This window comes from Gadus morhua, chromosome 4 (assembly GCF_902167405.1).
Source record: "Gadus morhua chromosome 4, gadMor3.0, whole genome shotgun sequence".
In the NCBI taxonomy this organism is placed as follows: domain Eukaryota; kingdom Metazoa; phylum Chordata; class Actinopteri; order Gadiformes; family Gadidae; genus Gadus; species Gadus morhua.
This window is the reverse complement of record NC_044051.1, coordinates 6894115-6911814: the sequence shown is the minus strand read 5'-3', so window position 1 is coordinate 6911814 and position 17700 is coordinate 6894115. Positions and strand designations below refer to the sequence as shown.

Here is a 17700-nt window from a genome sequence, read left to right as displayed (position 1 = left end):
AATATGTTGCAATGAACCTAAATCACCGGTCCTGCTGCACTATCCACTGGTCCATTTCATATTTTGTGTCGGTTCAAAAGCAGAGGAAATATGAAAGACTCATTGCAACCTCAATGGACATACATAAAAAAGAAGGATACAAAATGTAATCTCGCCTTTATTGCGAGTCGGACCTCAGTGTACCTGTTATTCACGCTTTGGAGACGCGTCCGAAGTCCCGAGGGGTCCCGAACGCAGCACGACGACCGCCGAGCTGCCTCCGAAACCCCGAGGCGTCCCGAACTCAGCACGACGAGCGCCGAGCTCCAGCGGTTGCAGCGCCACTGACGGCCGGCAGGCGGCAGCAGGTGAACCCACAAGTCCCACACACTCGAGACATGTGGCCGAGACTTTTTGAAAGCAACATTGAGTTTTTAGGGAAAAGAAACCACCAGAACTACTCACAGTTCCCCGACACCTCCAAGCCGGAGCCTGGCCCCAGATCCTGAGCCGCTCAGGAGCCCGGCAGCGCAGACCCACTCGCAAGGCTTTCGGTGAGTTCTTCAATGGACGCCAGTTAGAGAAAGCCGCTAGCGTAGCATGCTAGCTGTTGGCTGCTAGCGTGCTAGCGCGACGTGTGCAGGGGCAGCGCTCCGCCGAGCCGCCTGTTGGTCAGCTAGCTAGCGAGTTAGCTGCACTTGGCCGTAGAGGCTAGCCTGTTTGTGACCTTCAGTAACACCACGCGTGGCCCGTACAAGGCTCCTCTCGGCCGGGCGGGAGGATGACCCGGCCGAAGCTCACTAGCTAACCAGCTAACCAGGCTATGTTTTTAGCTAGCGTTAGCACTAGCCAACAAACAACCACCGTGTTGTCATCGTCGTGTTGGCACCGGCGGCGCAGGGTTCACTCGGTCAACTCGGTGACTACTGATTCAGGGACTCCGAGTACCAGACACTTAACTTAACACTTCACTTAAGTTTCCCGTCCACCCAGCCGTGCTGTGAGCCCCCCACGCCGGGACATTTCCCCCTAAATCCCCGGGCTTTGAGGGGATCAGTGCTTCGGAGGAGCTGAGTTTATGAGTGGAGGTTGTGTCGTCTCCAAGTGTTGCACAACTCATGGTTATTGTGGGTTTATTGTAAATGCTCACTACAGTTCACCCACTGTGTTCTACACATCTGGATTTATAGCTGAAGTGGTTTAAATGTGCACTGAATGTTCAGTTTGATGTTGAACCATTTCAAGATACAACAGTCCGTGGATGGTCATTCATTCGTTGAAACAATTCTATTGTACTTTGATGTTTGAACACTCGTAAGTTATCCATGGCCAAAGTTATTAACCACAAAAAATTAAATTGCACATACCACAAAACAAAGTTAACGTCGATATTTGTGGTTTGTACATACAGCCGGCCAGGGTCCAGGCAGGGACATAGCTTTTAACTTGCATTGCACAATACCTATATGCTTAATGTGAAGTATAATACTACTGGGATTTATTTTAATATGTGGCATCTGATCTTGATTTTTTTCGCAAGGCAACAGTTGTCCAGAGGGATGGAAGTATCGCATAATATTATAATTTAAGTTTCGACATGGAAGAGGGTGAATGTTCACATAATGTACGTCAGCGTTTTCCAACAGGTGTAGCAGGGCAAATTCATGTTGAAATCTCGTCCCTGACGTCCAGTGAGCCAGCCAGCGAAGCAATTGTCTGGCTCTGGCATCTGAGAAATGTATTTTTGTTGAATCCAACAGCTGTGTGTGTGTGCTGGGCTGCATTAACGTCCCCTTGCCGTTGTGTGACTGTTGGGGTCTCTGTGTTGGTCAAACCTACGGGGCAACCCTTAACCGGGCTGGCCAAACACTGCCATTGGCACATGTTTCATGAGCAAGGTTGAAAAAAGAGCTGCTATATTGGATCATCAGATCAGACCAAGCTAACGTGGCGACCACCAGCACCAACCGGCCGAAAAGCCTATAAGGATGATTCTCAAAATGCACCAGTAGAGGTTGTGTGCTTGTGTTGATGCTGGTTTCTGTTCCATGCAGGCTGATTCTGAAAAGATGTCACTAATGCATCATACAGCCGTGATGGGATGGCCTTCATCCCCCTCTTGTTGGTGAAGAGGGGGAGTCCATGCTTCAGACTTGAGGCTTGGCCTATACCTACGACAAAAAACAAACCCTTCTGTTGAACAGCCACTGATAACTCTTCCGAGACCATTTCTGATCTCGATCCCTCCACAATCAAAGTTCAGGTTTAGAATTGGACCGGTCTCTTAGACCAGGTTCTTTAGTTTGTGCAGACTGTCGACTGGTCTTGCCACAGAACGCAAACACAGAGCTAACATTATCCGTGTCCACTTTTACACCAACAAACAAAACCAAGATGCTCCTTTTGTCTTCTGTAATTCCCCACAAATGTTTTCCGCAATCTATGTTTCGCCTTTTTTTCTTTCCGCATTCCATCTTATTTTCCGACTTTAATGGATTCCCCTCTGTTTCGGCACCATCCAAGATTAGTCATTAATACGCAACCATCTGCCAATCAATGAGTGGAGCTCGTCCTCTTCACAGGCTCCTCCCACTTCCGAAGATGTCGCGGGCCTAGGGTCAGATAGTGTTAACCAAGCTGCTTTATCAATTTGAAAAAGGGAATTGTGGTTAATATCCCTACCATTCATAGCAGTCATTGCTTGAGGACTTACCATTGGAAAAACACTTGTGTATTCTGATCAGGCCAACTATTTACAAGGACATCCTGGTGCTGATCAAGGGAAAGATACAGAGTGGGACAAGGTTGGTACTGATAACAAGGGGTAGAATGCATGTTCTTTATGCATAGTTGAGTTAATGACCACGCTCCATGAGCTGCTTTGGCCTAAAGGATGGAAGCACAACTTCTAGTTCAGGTTAAGGCCCTCCAAGCCACATTCGGGAGAGCAATCATGATCAATGTTTTTACGGTCGATACCACACTGTGTGCAGGGGGCTGTATCCATATCGCTAGTGAAAGGGGGGTATTGTTGCATGTGTACAGACGGGACCAGTTGCTGTGCCTGGTTTAAAATGACTCAACAGTTGTCTCTGCTTCACGCTCTCCCAATCTTCAGGGCAGACCTGTTGGTTTGAGTGCAGAACATTTGCCCCGTGTTTCTGTTTTATCCCTCTGAGTCTTCCCGCTTCTTCCATTACTGAAGCCAGTCTGTTCCAGTCTGTTTGTACTCCAAGTCCAGGGAGGCTTCTCGTTTCATGTCTTTCTGCTGTAGAGGAGACTAAAGACGACACATCCATACTCATTAAGTTAACAAAGCCTCAATACATTAACCACTAATAACTCTGGCTGTTCCTCCACCGCAGACGTAAGTGAGGGACTGCACATTTCTATTCACTGTTCATTCATTGAGCACACTTAAACCAAGGGGCTTCATTAGTGGACTTTCTTTCACTAATGAGCCGGTAGGGGTCATGGATCTCACTGGGGACTCAGACACCCTTATCACTAGACCAGGGGTCTGCCGCCTTCACGATCAAAAGAGCCTCTCTCACCAAACGGTTCTGACCTCAACGGTTTTTGCAGAGAGGCACGTCTCTAAATTTCTGAACAACTTCATGTTTCTTTTTGAGGTCTGAGAATAGATGCGGTGAAGTTTATGATAAATGCTTCTTTCATGATTAAGTCATCTGTGAACGCTTAACTATCTCCTGAGTGGCCACAGAACAAGCATTAGCAGAAGTTGTATCTGGATATTTGAGCCACTTCTTGAAAGCATTTGCTCTGATCAGCTTTTCGCTGCAGGTCCATATCGCTCTTTTTCGTTCATCTCCAGCTTGGTTCTTCTCAGCCAATGCTCTGCGATTGTTCTGGAAATGTCTTCCCGACATTGTTGTCTGCTCATTTCTGGCCACACGTCAAGCATACATTCAAGCTAGCATTCCCTGCAGTAAAAGTAAACTAACCTGTCCACATAGAATGAACCGCTACTCTACTTCCTCGAAGGCCTTTTTTTTTTTTTCTTCCTCATTGTATCCATGGTTAGCTCAGCGGGGGTCAGCCCCTCTGCAGGTGGAAGAAAGGCCCCACGCGTCTTTAGTTGTAGATTGACGTTTATTTTGGTTAAAAAAAAAATATGAAAACACTGTTATTTTAGCGACACATTATCCCCATGATCTCCAAAATAAGAGGTGTTCCCTTTTGAAAGAAGAACAAAGAATGTATTTTTTCCAAGTTCATGTTCAGGAAGCCACTGCAGAGGTTTGGAAGCGCTGCATGGGGCTCCCTTGACTGACCCCTGCTCCCTAGACTGGCCCCTTCTCTAGACTGGCCCCTTCTCTAGGCTGGCCCCTTCTCTAGACTGGCCCCTTCTCTAGGCTGGCCCCTTCTCAAGGCTGGCCCCTTCTCTAGACTGGCCCCTTCTCTAGACTGGCCCCTTCTCTAGGCTGGCCCCTTCTCTAGGCTGGCCCCTTCTCAAGGCTGGCCCCTTCTCAAGGCTGGCCCCTTCTCTAGACTGGCCCCTTCTCTAGACTGGCCCCTTCTCTAGACTGGCCCCTTCTCTAGGCTGGCCCCTTCTCTAGGCTGGCCCCTTCTCTAGACTGGCCCCTTCTCTAGACTGGCCCCTTCTCTAGACTGGCCCCTTCTCTAGGCTGGCCCCTTCTCTAGGCTGGCCCCTGCTCTAGACTGATCCCTGCTCTAGACTGACCCCTTCTCTAGACTGAACCCTTCTCTAGACTGATCCCTGCTCTACACAAAGCCAGCCTATGGGGGGGCTGGCTTGGCCTTGTGAGTCTGCAGGCCGTGAGTGGGGGGTCCTGTTATCAGACTCCTCTGTCTGGCATAGAGCTCAAACGTAGCTTGTCTGTTCCACTTTGGGGGAGCGCCAACCGAAAGACGTGAAGCGGGGCCCACACGCCTACAAAACAGACGAGCCTAATCACTTAATCTCTAATCCCTTCATTTTCCCCTCATTTGTGTTTTCGTTGTGGCTTGCTTCACCACTCATCCTGAAACAAGATGCCAGGGCCTCAGGTGTTGGAAGCAGCACTCAGAACGCTCTGTCTGCAGGCCTGGTCTCTGAGCCACAAGCCTCAGGGGGTCTCGACCATAGAACCTGGTTGTGGTGAATGTTAGGGATGCACCGAATGTTTCGGTGACATCGAAGCAGAAATTTGACGCCAACAAAAAGCGAGGCCAGCACACGCTTGTCTGGATAAGCGCCAATATGTCTGCGGTGGGGACGTTTTTCAATGTTTCTGAGAAGGACCCACGTATATCGATTTGCAAAAATTGCAATGCCTTGATTTTAATGAAGTTAGTACACAGTCATAGCCATAAATGCATGGTACTAATAATTGGCATAATAATAATTTTTCGGTTTTCGGCCTTGGTTTCCTCATTTTCGGGTTTTCGGTTTCGGCCAAGAATTTTCATTTCTGTGCATCCCTAGTGAATGTGGCGACGGATACAATGGTGTGTGGAGAGTGTTTGTTTGCAGTGGTTCCCAACTTTGAGGGTTAAAGCAACATGGAGCGTCCCAGGGTCTTGAGGGTCGGCTAAGCTCAGCAGGTAGAGCAGGTTTACTTTTAAACGCAAGGTTGCTAGTTCGATCCCCGGCTCCTCCTAGCTGAGTGTCGAGGTGTCCCTGAGCGAGACGCCTCACCCTGACTGCCCTCGACGAGCTGGCTGTCGCCTTGAGGGGTTGACTCCGCCGTCGCTGTGCGAATGTGTGTATAAACCGTTGTAAGTCGCTTTGAATAAAGCGCCTGCTAAATGCCCTATATGTAAATGTAAAGGGTTTTGAACCACTTGCTTGTGTCGTGTGGACTGATTTCTATCTGCTCATTCATTTGACTGTGTGTGTGTGTGTGTGTGTGTGTGTGTGTGTGTGTGTGTGTGTTGTTCTGATCCAGCGGTCGTCAGGGCAGACAGCGGGCCGGAGATGCCTGGCTCTGGAGATGGTGAGTGACCAGACGGGTGTCAGAACAGGGTCACCTGACCCCTGACACACCGAGTCACACACAACACAACGGGTCACACACAACCCAACACACCAGGGAACACGCAACACAACGGGTCACAAGCAACACACCGGGAAACACACAACACAACGGGTCACACACAACCCAACACACCAGGGAACACGCAACACAACGGGTCACAAGCAACACACCGGGAAACACGCAACACAACGGGTCACACACAACCCAACACACCAGGGAACACGCAACACAACGGGTCACACACAACCCAACACACCAGGGAACACGCAACACAACGGGTCACAAGCAACACACCGGGAAACACACAACACAACGGGTCACACACAACCCAACACACCAGGGAACACGCAACACAACGGGTCACAAGCAACACACCGGCAAACACACAACACAACGGGTCACACACAACCCAACACACCAGGGAACACGCAACATAACGGGTCACAAGCAACACACCGGGAAACACGCAACACAACGGGTCACACACAACCCAACACACCAGGGAACACGCAACACAACGGGTCACACACAACCCAACACACCAGGGAACACGCAACACAACGGGTCACACACAACCCAACACACCAGGGAACACGCAACACAAAGGGTCACAAGCAACACACCGGGAAACACGCAACACAACGGGTCACACACAACCCAACACACCAGGGAACACGCAACACACAGGGTCACAAGCAACACACCAGGAAACACACAACACACCGGGAAACAAAACACACCGGGAAACACAACACACCGGTAAACCCACAACACACCGGGTAACACACAACACACCGGGAAACACACAACACACCAGGCCTCACACGACACACTGGGTCCCACACGACACAAAGGGTCACGCACACAACAGTGCAGGTCTGGGACACTAGCCGGGGTCAAGGTCTCAGTCTCTAGCGGGCTCTTCAGAGTTTGTTCTGTTTCTATTCAGACGCGCTTTTCCTCTTTTGTTTGAATTTATATTCTGCTGGAAAACACCTTTTGGGATCAATAAAGTAGTGATACTGTATTAAAACAGGTGTTTGTGTGTGCGGGCTCGTTTACCTGTGTGTGTGTGTGCTTGTGTCTGATCATGTGCCTGTGTGTGTGTGTGTGTGTGTGTGTGTGTGTGTGTGCGCTCATTTGTGTATATATGTGTGTGTGTGCAGGTAGCCAGCGGTGTCCAGATGCATCAGAGGACGAGGAGGAGGAGGTGGAGGAGGTGGAGGAGCAGCAGGTGGAGCGATGCCCCATCTGCCTGGGGGTCCTCCCTGGGTCCGGCCTCGCCATGCCCGACAGCTGCACCCACCTCTTCTGCCTGGAGTGTCTGCTCACCTGGGCGGAGGTCAGCCAGCTCTCAGTACTGCGTCAAACATTCACTGTGTCGCCATTAATTATTATTGTTATCAATAACGCTGTCTTATTTCACTCACAGTCGGCTCATGTTTGTGATTGGTCAGGCTTACGATCAGAGCCATAGGTCGATTAGGTGTGAGGTCACCCCTCAACGTATTATTAACGCCGTTTTATTGCACTCCCAGTCGGCTCATGTTTGTGATTGGTCAGGCTTACGATCAGAGCCATAGGTCAATCAGGTGTGAGATCACTCCTCAACGTAGATGTCCTGACTTAATAACGTCCAATGGTCGAGATAGGCCTTTCTTTTTAATGTGCGCGTGTCTTGAGATTAGATGGGAAACATTTGTTGTGTCTTTGATGACACACAGTGGACATCAACAACACCACAACAAACCTAAAGGGATGCAAATGACCAAGGGCCTTAAGTACAATATCGATTAATTATGAGTACATGCCGTTTTTGTTGTTAAAGTTGATTCATTCCAATGCATGTATTCTGTGTTTCTATGGTTACTATTGATAATAAAGAAATACTAGGGTAGAGGTCTGGACTCTGGATCAAATTTCATTAGCAATGAGTTCCTGTTGTCGTAGTTATAATTGGCGATGTTGTGTGTCTTGCATGTGCACTGTGTATTAACAGCACTCTTATTGTGATCTCCATTTTGTTGTTGACAGTCCCAGACGGTTCCTTCCTGTCCAGTGGACAGACAGCCTTTCCTTAACGTTTACATGTGGGACCACCCTCAGGGCTGCGTTCAGGTACGCCTCCTCTAGCTGTCACTCAAACACCCCTTTCCCCCCCGACCTCAGCCTCTGACCCTCATGTTTCGATGAGTTGTTGATTCATACTGGTGAGGCTGCAGAGCAGGCATCAAACCGGTCCGGATGCAGCCAAACAGATCTCCTCATGTCTAGTCTGTATGGCCATTCTCCCATCTATGTCTTGCTATACAAGTCCAAAAAGGTTTTTGTCTTGGTTATCTTTTGGTTCATACTCCACACTTCTATGTTGTATCCAAACTACAAGCAGAAGTGTGTATTATGTTGTTTCCAAACTTAGAGCAGAAGTGTGAATTATGTTGTAACCAAACTTAAAGCAGCAGTGTGTATTCTGTTGATGTATCCAAACTTAAAGCAGCAGCAGTGTGTATTGTGTAGTTTCCCAACTTAAAGCAGCAGTGTGTATTGTGTAGTTTCCAAACTTAAAGCAGCAGTGTGTATTGTGTAGTTTCCAAACTTAAAGCACCAGTGTGTATTGTGTTGTCTCCAGGTGCCAGTGAGGAAGCGAGCCAGCCAACCAGATTCTGAGAGATGTTTGTGCCGGAGTCCAGAACCAAGCCCTTGTTTGAAGTCAGTATAATCCATCCTATGAACTATTTTTCCATTGAACTACTAGCATGATGCTTTGTAGTTCAGTTGGCTTCCTCATATCTTGTCCTTAAGGGTTATTTATATTCCAACTGTCAACCTTCCTACCCAGGATAAAACAATGTTTTTATAATCCGCCATTTTGTTTGTTTTGTTCTCGTCAGGAGTAAACAAGGCAGGCGCGTGCGGAGGCATAGTGACGAGTCGGACGCTAAATCTAAAGGACTCGTGAGGAAGTGTGAGTGGTCCTCAAGGTCTCCATCGATGACTTTGCTTTGTTTGCGCCGACTTCCATTTGTTGACATGTGCCTCGCCCCACCAGGTAGCGATGAGGACCCAGCCTCCATGAACAGAAAAAAGGTATTCAAAGTGTGTGTGTGTGTGTGTGTGTGTGTGTGTGTGTGTGTGTGTGTGTGTGTGTGTGTGTGTGTGTGTGTGTGTGTGTGTGTGTGTGTGTGTGTGTCACCTTCATGGCGTCGAGCGGTTCTGGCCGCTCTGACACCCCAGCTCTGTGTCTCTGAACCCCCCCCCCCCCCAGGTGAGGGGAACCCGCTGCCCCGTCTGGGCCCCTGCCCCGCTGGCCCCCATCCAGGGCTCGCTCTCACAGGACCTGTAAGTACCGCCCAACGCCCCCCACCACCACTCGGGTCACCTTGGAAACGTGAACCTTACAGGGCAGTTAAAGGTCCCATGACATGCTATTTTATGTATTCTTTAATATAGGTATTAGTGGGCAACTAACACAGTATTCAAAGACGTTCCCGAAATTCAGCCGTGGTGCAGAGTTACAGCCACTCCGAGCCAGTCGCTCATTGAGCTTCCCCCAAATGCGCTCTGGTTCTTCCACTTTCACATCAACCTGAAGTCGACTGAACCGCGCGCTGCCTGCTGCCGGCTGCCCGCTGCCGGGCGATGGTGCCTCGCGGCAACCGGCGGCATGTCGCAGTTCATGTACTTCAGCGAGTCAAACCAAAGTTCCTTTCCCCCAATTCCTTCTCAACCATGGCTCAGATAACCCCCACGACAGTCTCGTTGTGGAAATACAAGACACGTCAAAGAACCGACAAGAAACACTTGCGTTACTGTGTGTGTATTCACACTCACACATGTGGCGCTCGCACGGTCCAGTCTCATTGGTGGGCCAACGTCTCTGGGCGGGACAGGCAGAGTAAGGGGAGGAGCTGAGATTCCTGATGACGTCATGCACACAGACATTCCAAATCAGCGCGCTTGAGCCTCCGTTTTTTCAAAGGCGAGCAGAACAGCTAGTGCTAGTTTTACACCAAACGCAAGTTTTAGCCACTGGGGGACCATAGGCAGGCTAGGGGAACTCATATTTATGTTAGAATACCTCACAAAGTGAGATTTTCATGTCATGGGACCTTTTTAAAAAAAAAAAAAAAAAAACACAAGGACAAGATACATTGAAACAATTTACACAAGTGAGGTGGAATGGGCACATTTTCAACTCCTAAGTATTGCCCAGATTTTATCTTTGATTTGCATATTCGGGGAGGGGCCTCCCGCGGTGTGTTCATGCCCAGTCGGTGGTTTGTTACGTCCCTGTGTCGTGTCGTCTCTGCAGAACAGATCCTCTCTGGGTGACGGAGGAGCTGGCCAGAGGACCCGAGGGAGGCCAGTGTAAACGACAGCTTCAGGACTGTCCCTGGCTGGGCTCGGCGGCCCCCATACCCGCCAGCGGCCCCACCAGGTAAGACCCCCCCCCCTCTTACGAGTGCAACGTAAACAGGAAGTGAACAACTCAAGACCCTCCCCCTGGTATCGTCGGTGTGATTAGACTCTGATTCCTCAAAGGATACATCTGTGTTGGTTCAGAACTGGACAAGAACTTGGCGTGTGTCCACAGGATTAGCTTACATTTACATTTAGGGCGTTTAGCAGACGCTTTTTTCCAAAGCGACTTGTAATCCTTTGTCAGAAGAAAGAGAAAACGACAATATGTCTCTGTCGGTGCAGTAAGGCTGTTCGTATTACCAAGTGCCAAGCACTTACAATCGCTGACACATTCCCCGTATACAACAAAAATAGCTAGGATAAGATGCTACACAATGCTTAGTACTATTTGTTTTTCACATGCGACATACAATTAGTGCGTACATTCAGTGCTAGGACATACAACAAACATTAAGTGCGTACATACAGTGCTGGGTCATACAACATACATTAAGTGCGTACGTTAAGTGCTGGGTCATACAACATACATTAAGTGCGTACATTCAGTGCTGGGACATGCAACATACATTAAGTGCGTACATTAAGTGCCAGGACATACAACATACATTAAGTGCGTAAATTCAGTGCTGGGACGTATTAGGCGGCTGCGTTTCAGTTTCGTGTTACGTTGAGTTACTGATGCAGGCCATCGTGCTGATGGTGTGTTGGCAGCGGATTGAGCCTCTATGGCAGAGAGAGGCTGATGTTGGATAAACACTGCGTTCAGACGATCGCTCAAAAGCTGCGGACCGCCAGCTCGTTTTTCATGTTATGATTCCTCGCGGAGCAGAGCGGCGGTCTTCTTAAAATATGCAGGGTGATGTGTGTCGGTGATTGCACATTGAGATGATTGACGTGACGAAAGTGTTGCTCGCCCGTCCTGACGGCTGGTGCCTGTGTTCTAGTGCTTTTGTTTCCAGGCAGAGGTTTCCTGCGTCAAACTGGAACCAGTGTCCGTTCCAGTCGCCCCCGGTCACCTTCGACTTCAGCTTCGCCCCCTCCTTCGGTCCAGGACGCACTCCCGCTCCAAGTCCCGGGCATTTTGGTGAGTGACAATCGTGTGTGCGTGTGTGTGTGTGCGTGTGTGTGAGCGTGATCATCCGTCAATATTCAGCGGAGCACTCAATATTTAATATTGGATGAAGCACAGTAAAACTGATCCGTAATGAACAGTATGTGATTATATAATGTTTTAAATAAAGCCGTGGTTTGCATTCCGTTTTACGAACCAAAACTATTGCTGCAGCTATCTAGCAGCCGCTTCTATGCTAAGCGACATACAATTGATTATACATTAATACAAAATGCGGCTTAACAAAAATTCAAACTCCCACTTATCACCACATAAAGGTAATTTTTCATGTGATCGAGAAGCATGTAAGCCCCACCCCCTCACCGTCTCTCCCCCCCCCCCCCCTCCCCCCTCAGTATTCCAGGGGCGTGTCTGCGCGGTCACATGCCCCAAGGGCGGGGACAAGCGCGGCGGCCGAGCCTCGGGCTCCAAAGCCCCGCCGAAGCAGGCGGCGCCGTCCCGGCGTTCCGGCCGCAACAGTCGGTCCCAGGAGGAGGCCCCTCTGTCGGACCCCGGCTCCTCCCCGCCCTCGCCGCCCCGCCCCGCCGACTCGGACTCCTCGTCCTCCGGAGCCCCGCCCCCGCCCGGCAGGACGGCCCAGGGGCCCGGCAAGAGGAAGGCCCGGAAGGCGCCGAACCGGAAGACCGGGAAGAAGGGAAAGGGTCCCGGGAAGGGGAAGGCGTCGGCCCCGGTGCTGAGCTCGCCGTCGGCCAGCGAGGAGGAGGAGGAAGAGGAGAAGGAGGACGGAGGGGGAGACCACCACCAGGAGGAGGAGGAGGAGGAGGAGAAGGAGGGAGGTGCCGCCGAGGGGAGTTCCCCACCGAGGCCGGCGGTCTACTCTGACTCGGACGCAGAGGGGAGCCCCGAGACGAGGCCGCTCCCCAGCCCCGGGAGCCCGGACCTCCTCTCCCACCCCCTGGAGACCCCCGACGAGACGGAGGAGGCCCCTAGCCCCCCGGAGGAGAAGCAGGAGGAGCCAGAGGAGATGGAGATCAAGGATAATGAGGATGAGGAGGTCGAGGGGGAGAGCCACTCGTTACCGGCGAGCTCTCCCCCACACAGCCCTGGAGATGTTTTCTCCAAAGACGACCAGGAGAAGGAGGAGGAGGAGGAAGAGGAGGAGGTGCCGGTGTGCAGCCCGGGGTCAGAAGGAGCGTACTCCCCCCAGGGGGAGAGGAACGCCCGGCTCCCCAGCGGCTCCCCCGGCGGCTCCCCGGGGAGCCCCCCCTCGCCCGGGTCGGACTCCGACGGCCAGGACCAGACGGACGCCGCGGCCGCGGACGTCAAGCGCGACACCCCGACGGACGAGGACCCGAAGGCGGCCCGCGATCCGTCCCCCGGCACCGAGACCGCCGGCCCCGCGGGGGGAGCGCCCGGGGATAAGACCCCGGAGGACGCGCCCTCCGACGACGACACCAACGTGGTCCCCATGGACTGCAGCCCGCCCGGCAGCCAGCCCGCCGCCGACGACCCCAAGAAGGGGTCCGCCTCCCCGGGCGACGCGGCCGCCGAGCGGTCCCGGGAGAGGAGCCGGGATCGGGAGAGGAGCCAGGAGAAGAAGAACGGGCGCCAGCGGCGGACGCGCTTCCACTCGCCCTCCTCCACCTGGGCCGGCAAGGCGGAGGGCCGGCAGGACCCGTCCTCCCGGCGTTCCCGCAGCCCCCCCCCCGCCGCCGACGGCAGCCCACCCTCCCGCCGCTCCTCCCGCCCCCGCAGCCGGGAGCGCGAGCGCGAGCGGGAGCGGGACCCGCCCCGGAGGGACCGCAGCCGCGAGCGCAAGAGGAGGCGGTCCAGGTCGCGCTCCCGCTCCAGATCCAAGTCCCGCTCCCGCTCCAGGTCCCGGTCGCGGACCCGGGCCCACCGACGGGGGTCCAGCCCCGACCGGCCCGCCTCCCGAGAGCGCTCCCCGCCAAGGGGTGAGCGGGGGAGGGGGACGGCGTGGAGGGGCAGCCGGGGGGGGGACTCCTGGAGGGGCCAGGGCGGCGGCGGCGGGGGGAACTCTGAGAACGGCTCGGCGGCCGACGCCTCCCCGGAGCGCCCGCCCCGCTCCCGGGACCCCGACTGGGTGGCGGAGCAGCGCGGGGGCGCGGCGCCGGCGGCCCCCTGGGAGGGGGGCTCCGGGTGGCGCGGGGGGGCGTCCGAGCGGGGCCGCGGCGGCGGCGGCGGTCAGGGTGGCTGCAACCGCTCGTCCTCCGGCCAGCAGGGGGACAGCTGGGGGGGCAGGAAGAACTTCCCCGGGGCCGGGAACGGGTCCGGGGGTGACGCCTACAGCCGCTTCAACGAGAACCGCGGGGGGGGCGGCGGGTGGCGCAAGGACATGGGGGACCGGGGGGACTCCATGCTGGACCGCTCGGGCTGGTCGTCAGAGTCCAGCTGGGCGGTGAGGAAGACGCTCCCGGCCGACGTCCAGGACTACTACTCCAGGAGGGGGGGCCGGGGGGGCGGCGGCGGCGCCGGAGGGGGGGGCTGGAACCGCACGGATGAGGAGCCAGCAGGTGAGACCCCAAGGCCTTCAGAGCCGCGCAGAACCTCATGTCGGTTTGACGGCGATGAGGGGATTGACCTAGTAGGGCTGAACGAATTGGTTGAAATAATCCAATTGCGATTATTTCGATCAATATTGCGCTCTATTTAGTATGCGATTTTTCTTTTTAAAGTTCCTTATGTTCTGTATTATTCACTAAACAAGTAATTAATCATACTATAGAACGACCAACACAACATTGGAAGCAGTTAACATATAAACTGCCTTTTGGCCCGGCCTCTGTGTTCAGATGAATTGATGCATGAATTGATATTCTAACATCTTTATTTAACTATTAAAAGTGCGACGGACCTTCAGCCCTAACCACCAGAATAATAATCTTCTGGAGAAAGCATTCACGAGTCGGCGCTGGCCACCCCGATAAACATGTTGGCCTGAATGTAGGGCTGCTCCATTATGGAAAAAAAAATCATAATCACGATTGTTTTGGTCGATATTGAAATCACGATTATTCAAACGGTTTTTGAATAATCAAAAACAATAAAGTTTGAAAACATGATGTATTTATCCGGCATTTCTCTCCCAGAACCTCTTTGTAACTGAGAACTTTGAAATTTCGCCTTGAAAATATACCCAATATAACCCAATATAATAAATATAATTGAGTATTGTTCTTCATCATGTGGTCCTGTTCCTCTTCCTCAGACCCCTTCAAGAGCGACGCGGCCCCCCAGGCCGGCGTGCCCGGCAACGCCCCCGGCGGCAACCCCCCCCTGCTGCCGCTGCCCCTGCCCCACCCCCCCCAGACGGGGCTGCTCCACAACCCCTACACGGCGGGCGGGCAGCGGGGGGCCCCGCCCATCAGCCTGCAGCCGGCCGCGCCCTACGCAATGGCCCCCCAGGTGCCCGTGCACATGCACTCCGCCGTGCCTCACTTCCAGGCGCCCGGCGCGCACGGCCTCCCCCCTCCCCCGCCGCCGCCGCCCCCCATGCACCACGGCGGGCTGACGGCGGCCGCCGCCCAGCCGGACGGACACGGGGCCCAGGTGAGCCTCACGCCGTCTCACTGACCTCGCTCCCGCACCTGGTTTCAGACCTGGTTAGGGTTGGTTTCAAATCTCGTTCCAGACCTGGTGTCACATCTGGTGTCAGATCTCGTTCCAGACCTGGTGTCTGATCTCTTTCCGGAACTGGTTTCAGATCTCGTTCCAGACCTGGTTCCAAACCTGGTATCGGATCTTGTTTTCAGACCTGGTATCGGATCTCGTTTTCAGACCTAGTATCAGATCTCGTTTTCAGACCTGGTTTCAGATCTCGTTTTCAGACCTAGTATCAGATCTCGTTTTCAGACCTGGTTTCAGATCTCGTTTTCAGACCTGGTATCAGATCTCGTTCAGACCTGGTTTCAGATCTCGTTCCAGACCTGGTTTCAGATCTCGTTCCAGACCTGGTTTCGGATCTCGTTCCAGACCTGGTTTGAGACCTGGTTCCAGACCTGGTTCTAGACCTGTTATCAGATCTCGTTTTCAGACCTATTATCGGATCTCGTTTTCAGACCTATTATCGGATCTCGTTTTCAGACCTGGTTTCAGAACATTTTGAGACTTGGTTTGAGACTTGGTTTCAGACCTGTTTCCAGACCTCGTCCCCACCTGTGTGTCTGTCTGTCTGTGTCCGTCGGGTGTGTGTTGTTTGCTTGTGAGATCGAACAAAGTGTCACAGACAGAGTGTGAGAGATTAGGCGACAGATGCTGAGTTAAATCTCTCTTCTGGTGTGGGGGGGGGCGTGCTGGTCTCTTGTCCTAGATGAGCGCTGGTCCGTTGGCCTTCGGGAACCCCCCTCAGACGGTCACCCAGACTAAAGTGGGTGGCCCCCCGCCCCCTGTCCAGACCCACCCTCTCCCCACGTCCACCACGCTGCCCGGCCAGCCCTCCAAGGCCCGGGGGACCGGGGACGGCTCCCAAAAGGAGAAGGTACCCCTAACTCCACCACCACCCTACCCGGAGCTGGGTGCAGCATGGCTGGGTGGTGCAGCATGGCTGGGTGGTGCAGCATGGCTGGGTGGTGCAGCATGGCTGGGTCTGCTTGTCTCCTGCCCCCGCGTGTGAAGAGTGTCCGTTCCGGTTTGAGTCCCTTCATGATTTGGTGGTCGCCTGCTGTGTGTGAGCCGCCTGTTTGGGGATGAGTGTTGAGCCTCTGGTTTGGGGGTGAGTGTTGAGCCTCTGGTTTGGGGGTGAGTGTTGAGCCTCTGGTTTGGGGGTGAGTGTTGAGCCTCTGGTTTGGGGGTGAGTGTTGAGCCTCTGGTTTGGGGGTGAGTGTTAAGCCTCTGGTTTGGGGGTGAGTGTTGAGCCTCTGGTTTGGGGGTGAGTGATGAGTTTGGTGTTGAGTGATGAGCAGCTCGCTGTGGTGTTGAGTTAAGCCCCTGGGATTGGTTGTGATCTTTGCTGCAGAAACAGCAGATCCAGGAGAGGGCGGTGAACGCAGTGAAGAACGCCATCAAGCCGTACTACCAGAAGAAGGAGATCACCAAGGACGAGTACAAGGAGATAGTCAGGAAAGCCGTGGAGAAGGTCAGTGACTGAGGATTGACAAACGTGTGTGTGTGTGTGTGTGTGTGTTTGTGTCGTTCAACATATGCTGTCTTTGTGTAGACTCTGGATTCCCTTTGGGTTTAGGTGGACCCCCCCCCCCCCCCCCCCCCCCCAGAGTGTGTCCCCCCCCTAACCCTGGGTGCGTCCTCCCTCTCTCCAGGTGTGTCACAGCAGGAGCGGCGAGGTCAACTCCAGCAAGGTGGCCAACCTGGTGAAGGCCTACGTGGATAAGTACAAACACGCCCGCAAGAAGTGAGCCGCACCCGCCGTGGGTCAGGAAGCAAAAAAAAAAAACACGAGAGAGCCGATGCACCCCTCCCAGACGGGCTGCAGTGGGCCGCCCCGTCGTCCGCGGCAACCCAGGGGCCCCGGGAGGGGGGGAGGGGGGGCGGGGGGACCCGTTCCGTTTTGATATCTGTACCTTTTCATGGAATGAAGATTTAGTTTTTGTTTTAGTTTATTTTCTTCTCATTTTTGTTTCTATAGATTTTCACATTTTGTTTGTAGAAAAATTTTATCTAATCGTAAATTGTAACGCGAGAGCCCTTTATTTTGCATAAATGTCAACGCCTCAGGAAGACACCGTGGGCTAAGCCTCCTGAAACACTGCTTATTCAATTATTAGTTTTTAAAGAAATATATAATGATCAAATCCGACGAGCGCTTGGTTTAAAGGACGCCAGACATGCATTGCCTTTATTAATCTACAGCCCGTGCGGAGGGGCGGGATTTGCGTGGATGAGTCTGGTTGGTTTTGGAAGTCAGGAAATAATAATGTAGCCAATCAGGAGTGAGTGTTGTTTGACGGCCAATCGCAATCAATGGTGTGGAAGGGGGCGGGACTTCAATACATGTAATAATTGTTGATGGAAAACACGAACTGTGCAAAAATCCCAGAGTAGTGAAATAAAATGGTTGTTTCCTGAGAGAACGTGTGGTTTAATGATGCGTTGAAACATTCACACTGCTGGTATGCCATTTAAAGTTGCATCAGATGTCGTCTGTTTTTTAGTCACTAGGGAGCGGTCTTGCCCAAAAAAAACGTTTGCTTGTTTATGGAAACGAAAGGCAAACTTTTTTTTAACGTTGTGATAAATCCTTAATTGAAT

The 17700-nt window shown here is 52.8% G+C and overlaps 1 protein-coding gene across 4 annotated transcripts; it reads left to right on the top strand.

The window, feature by feature from the left end:
- Positions 1–327: 327 nt before the first annotated feature.
- Positions 328–17519, top strand: scaf11 (SR-related CTD-associated factor 11). Of its 4 annotated transcripts, none has more exons than XM_030354432.1 (15): positions 328–533; positions 5892–5939; positions 7148–7323; positions 8016–8099; positions 8611–8690; positions 8873–8946; positions 9031–9068; positions 9247–9320; positions 10294–10419; positions 11348–11487; positions 11871–14009; positions 14705–15045; positions 15806–15973; positions 16457–16570; positions 16752–17519. In XM_030354432.1, the coding sequence occupies exons 2-15, from the start codon at positions 5921–5923 to the stop codon at positions 16845–16847; spliced, it is 3669 nt and encodes a 1222-aa protein (XP_030210292.1). In that variant the 5' UTR covers positions 328–533; positions 5892–5920; the 3' UTR covers positions 16848–17519. The 4 variants fall into 4 exon arrangements, with proteins under 4 accessions (XP_030210292.1, XP_030210291.1, XP_030210294.1 ...); XM_030354431.1 differs by having other exon boundaries at positions 16451–16570; XM_030354434.1 differs by lacking the exon at positions 15806–15973.
- The last annotated feature ends 181 nt before the right edge of the window (positions 17520–17700 follow it).

Excerpts from the sequence above, each read along its gene's own strand:
- scaf11 (XM_030354431.1), top strand. Across the intron at positions 15,974-16,450 it reads ACGGCTCCCAAAAGGAGAAG|AAACAGCAGATCCAGGAGAG; the intron begins GTACCCCTAACT and ends TCTTTGCTGCAG. Across the intron at positions 16,571-16,751 it reads TCAGGAAAGCCGTGGAGAAG|GTGTGTCACAGCAGGAGCGG; the intron begins GTCAGTGACTGA and ends CCCTCTCTCCAG.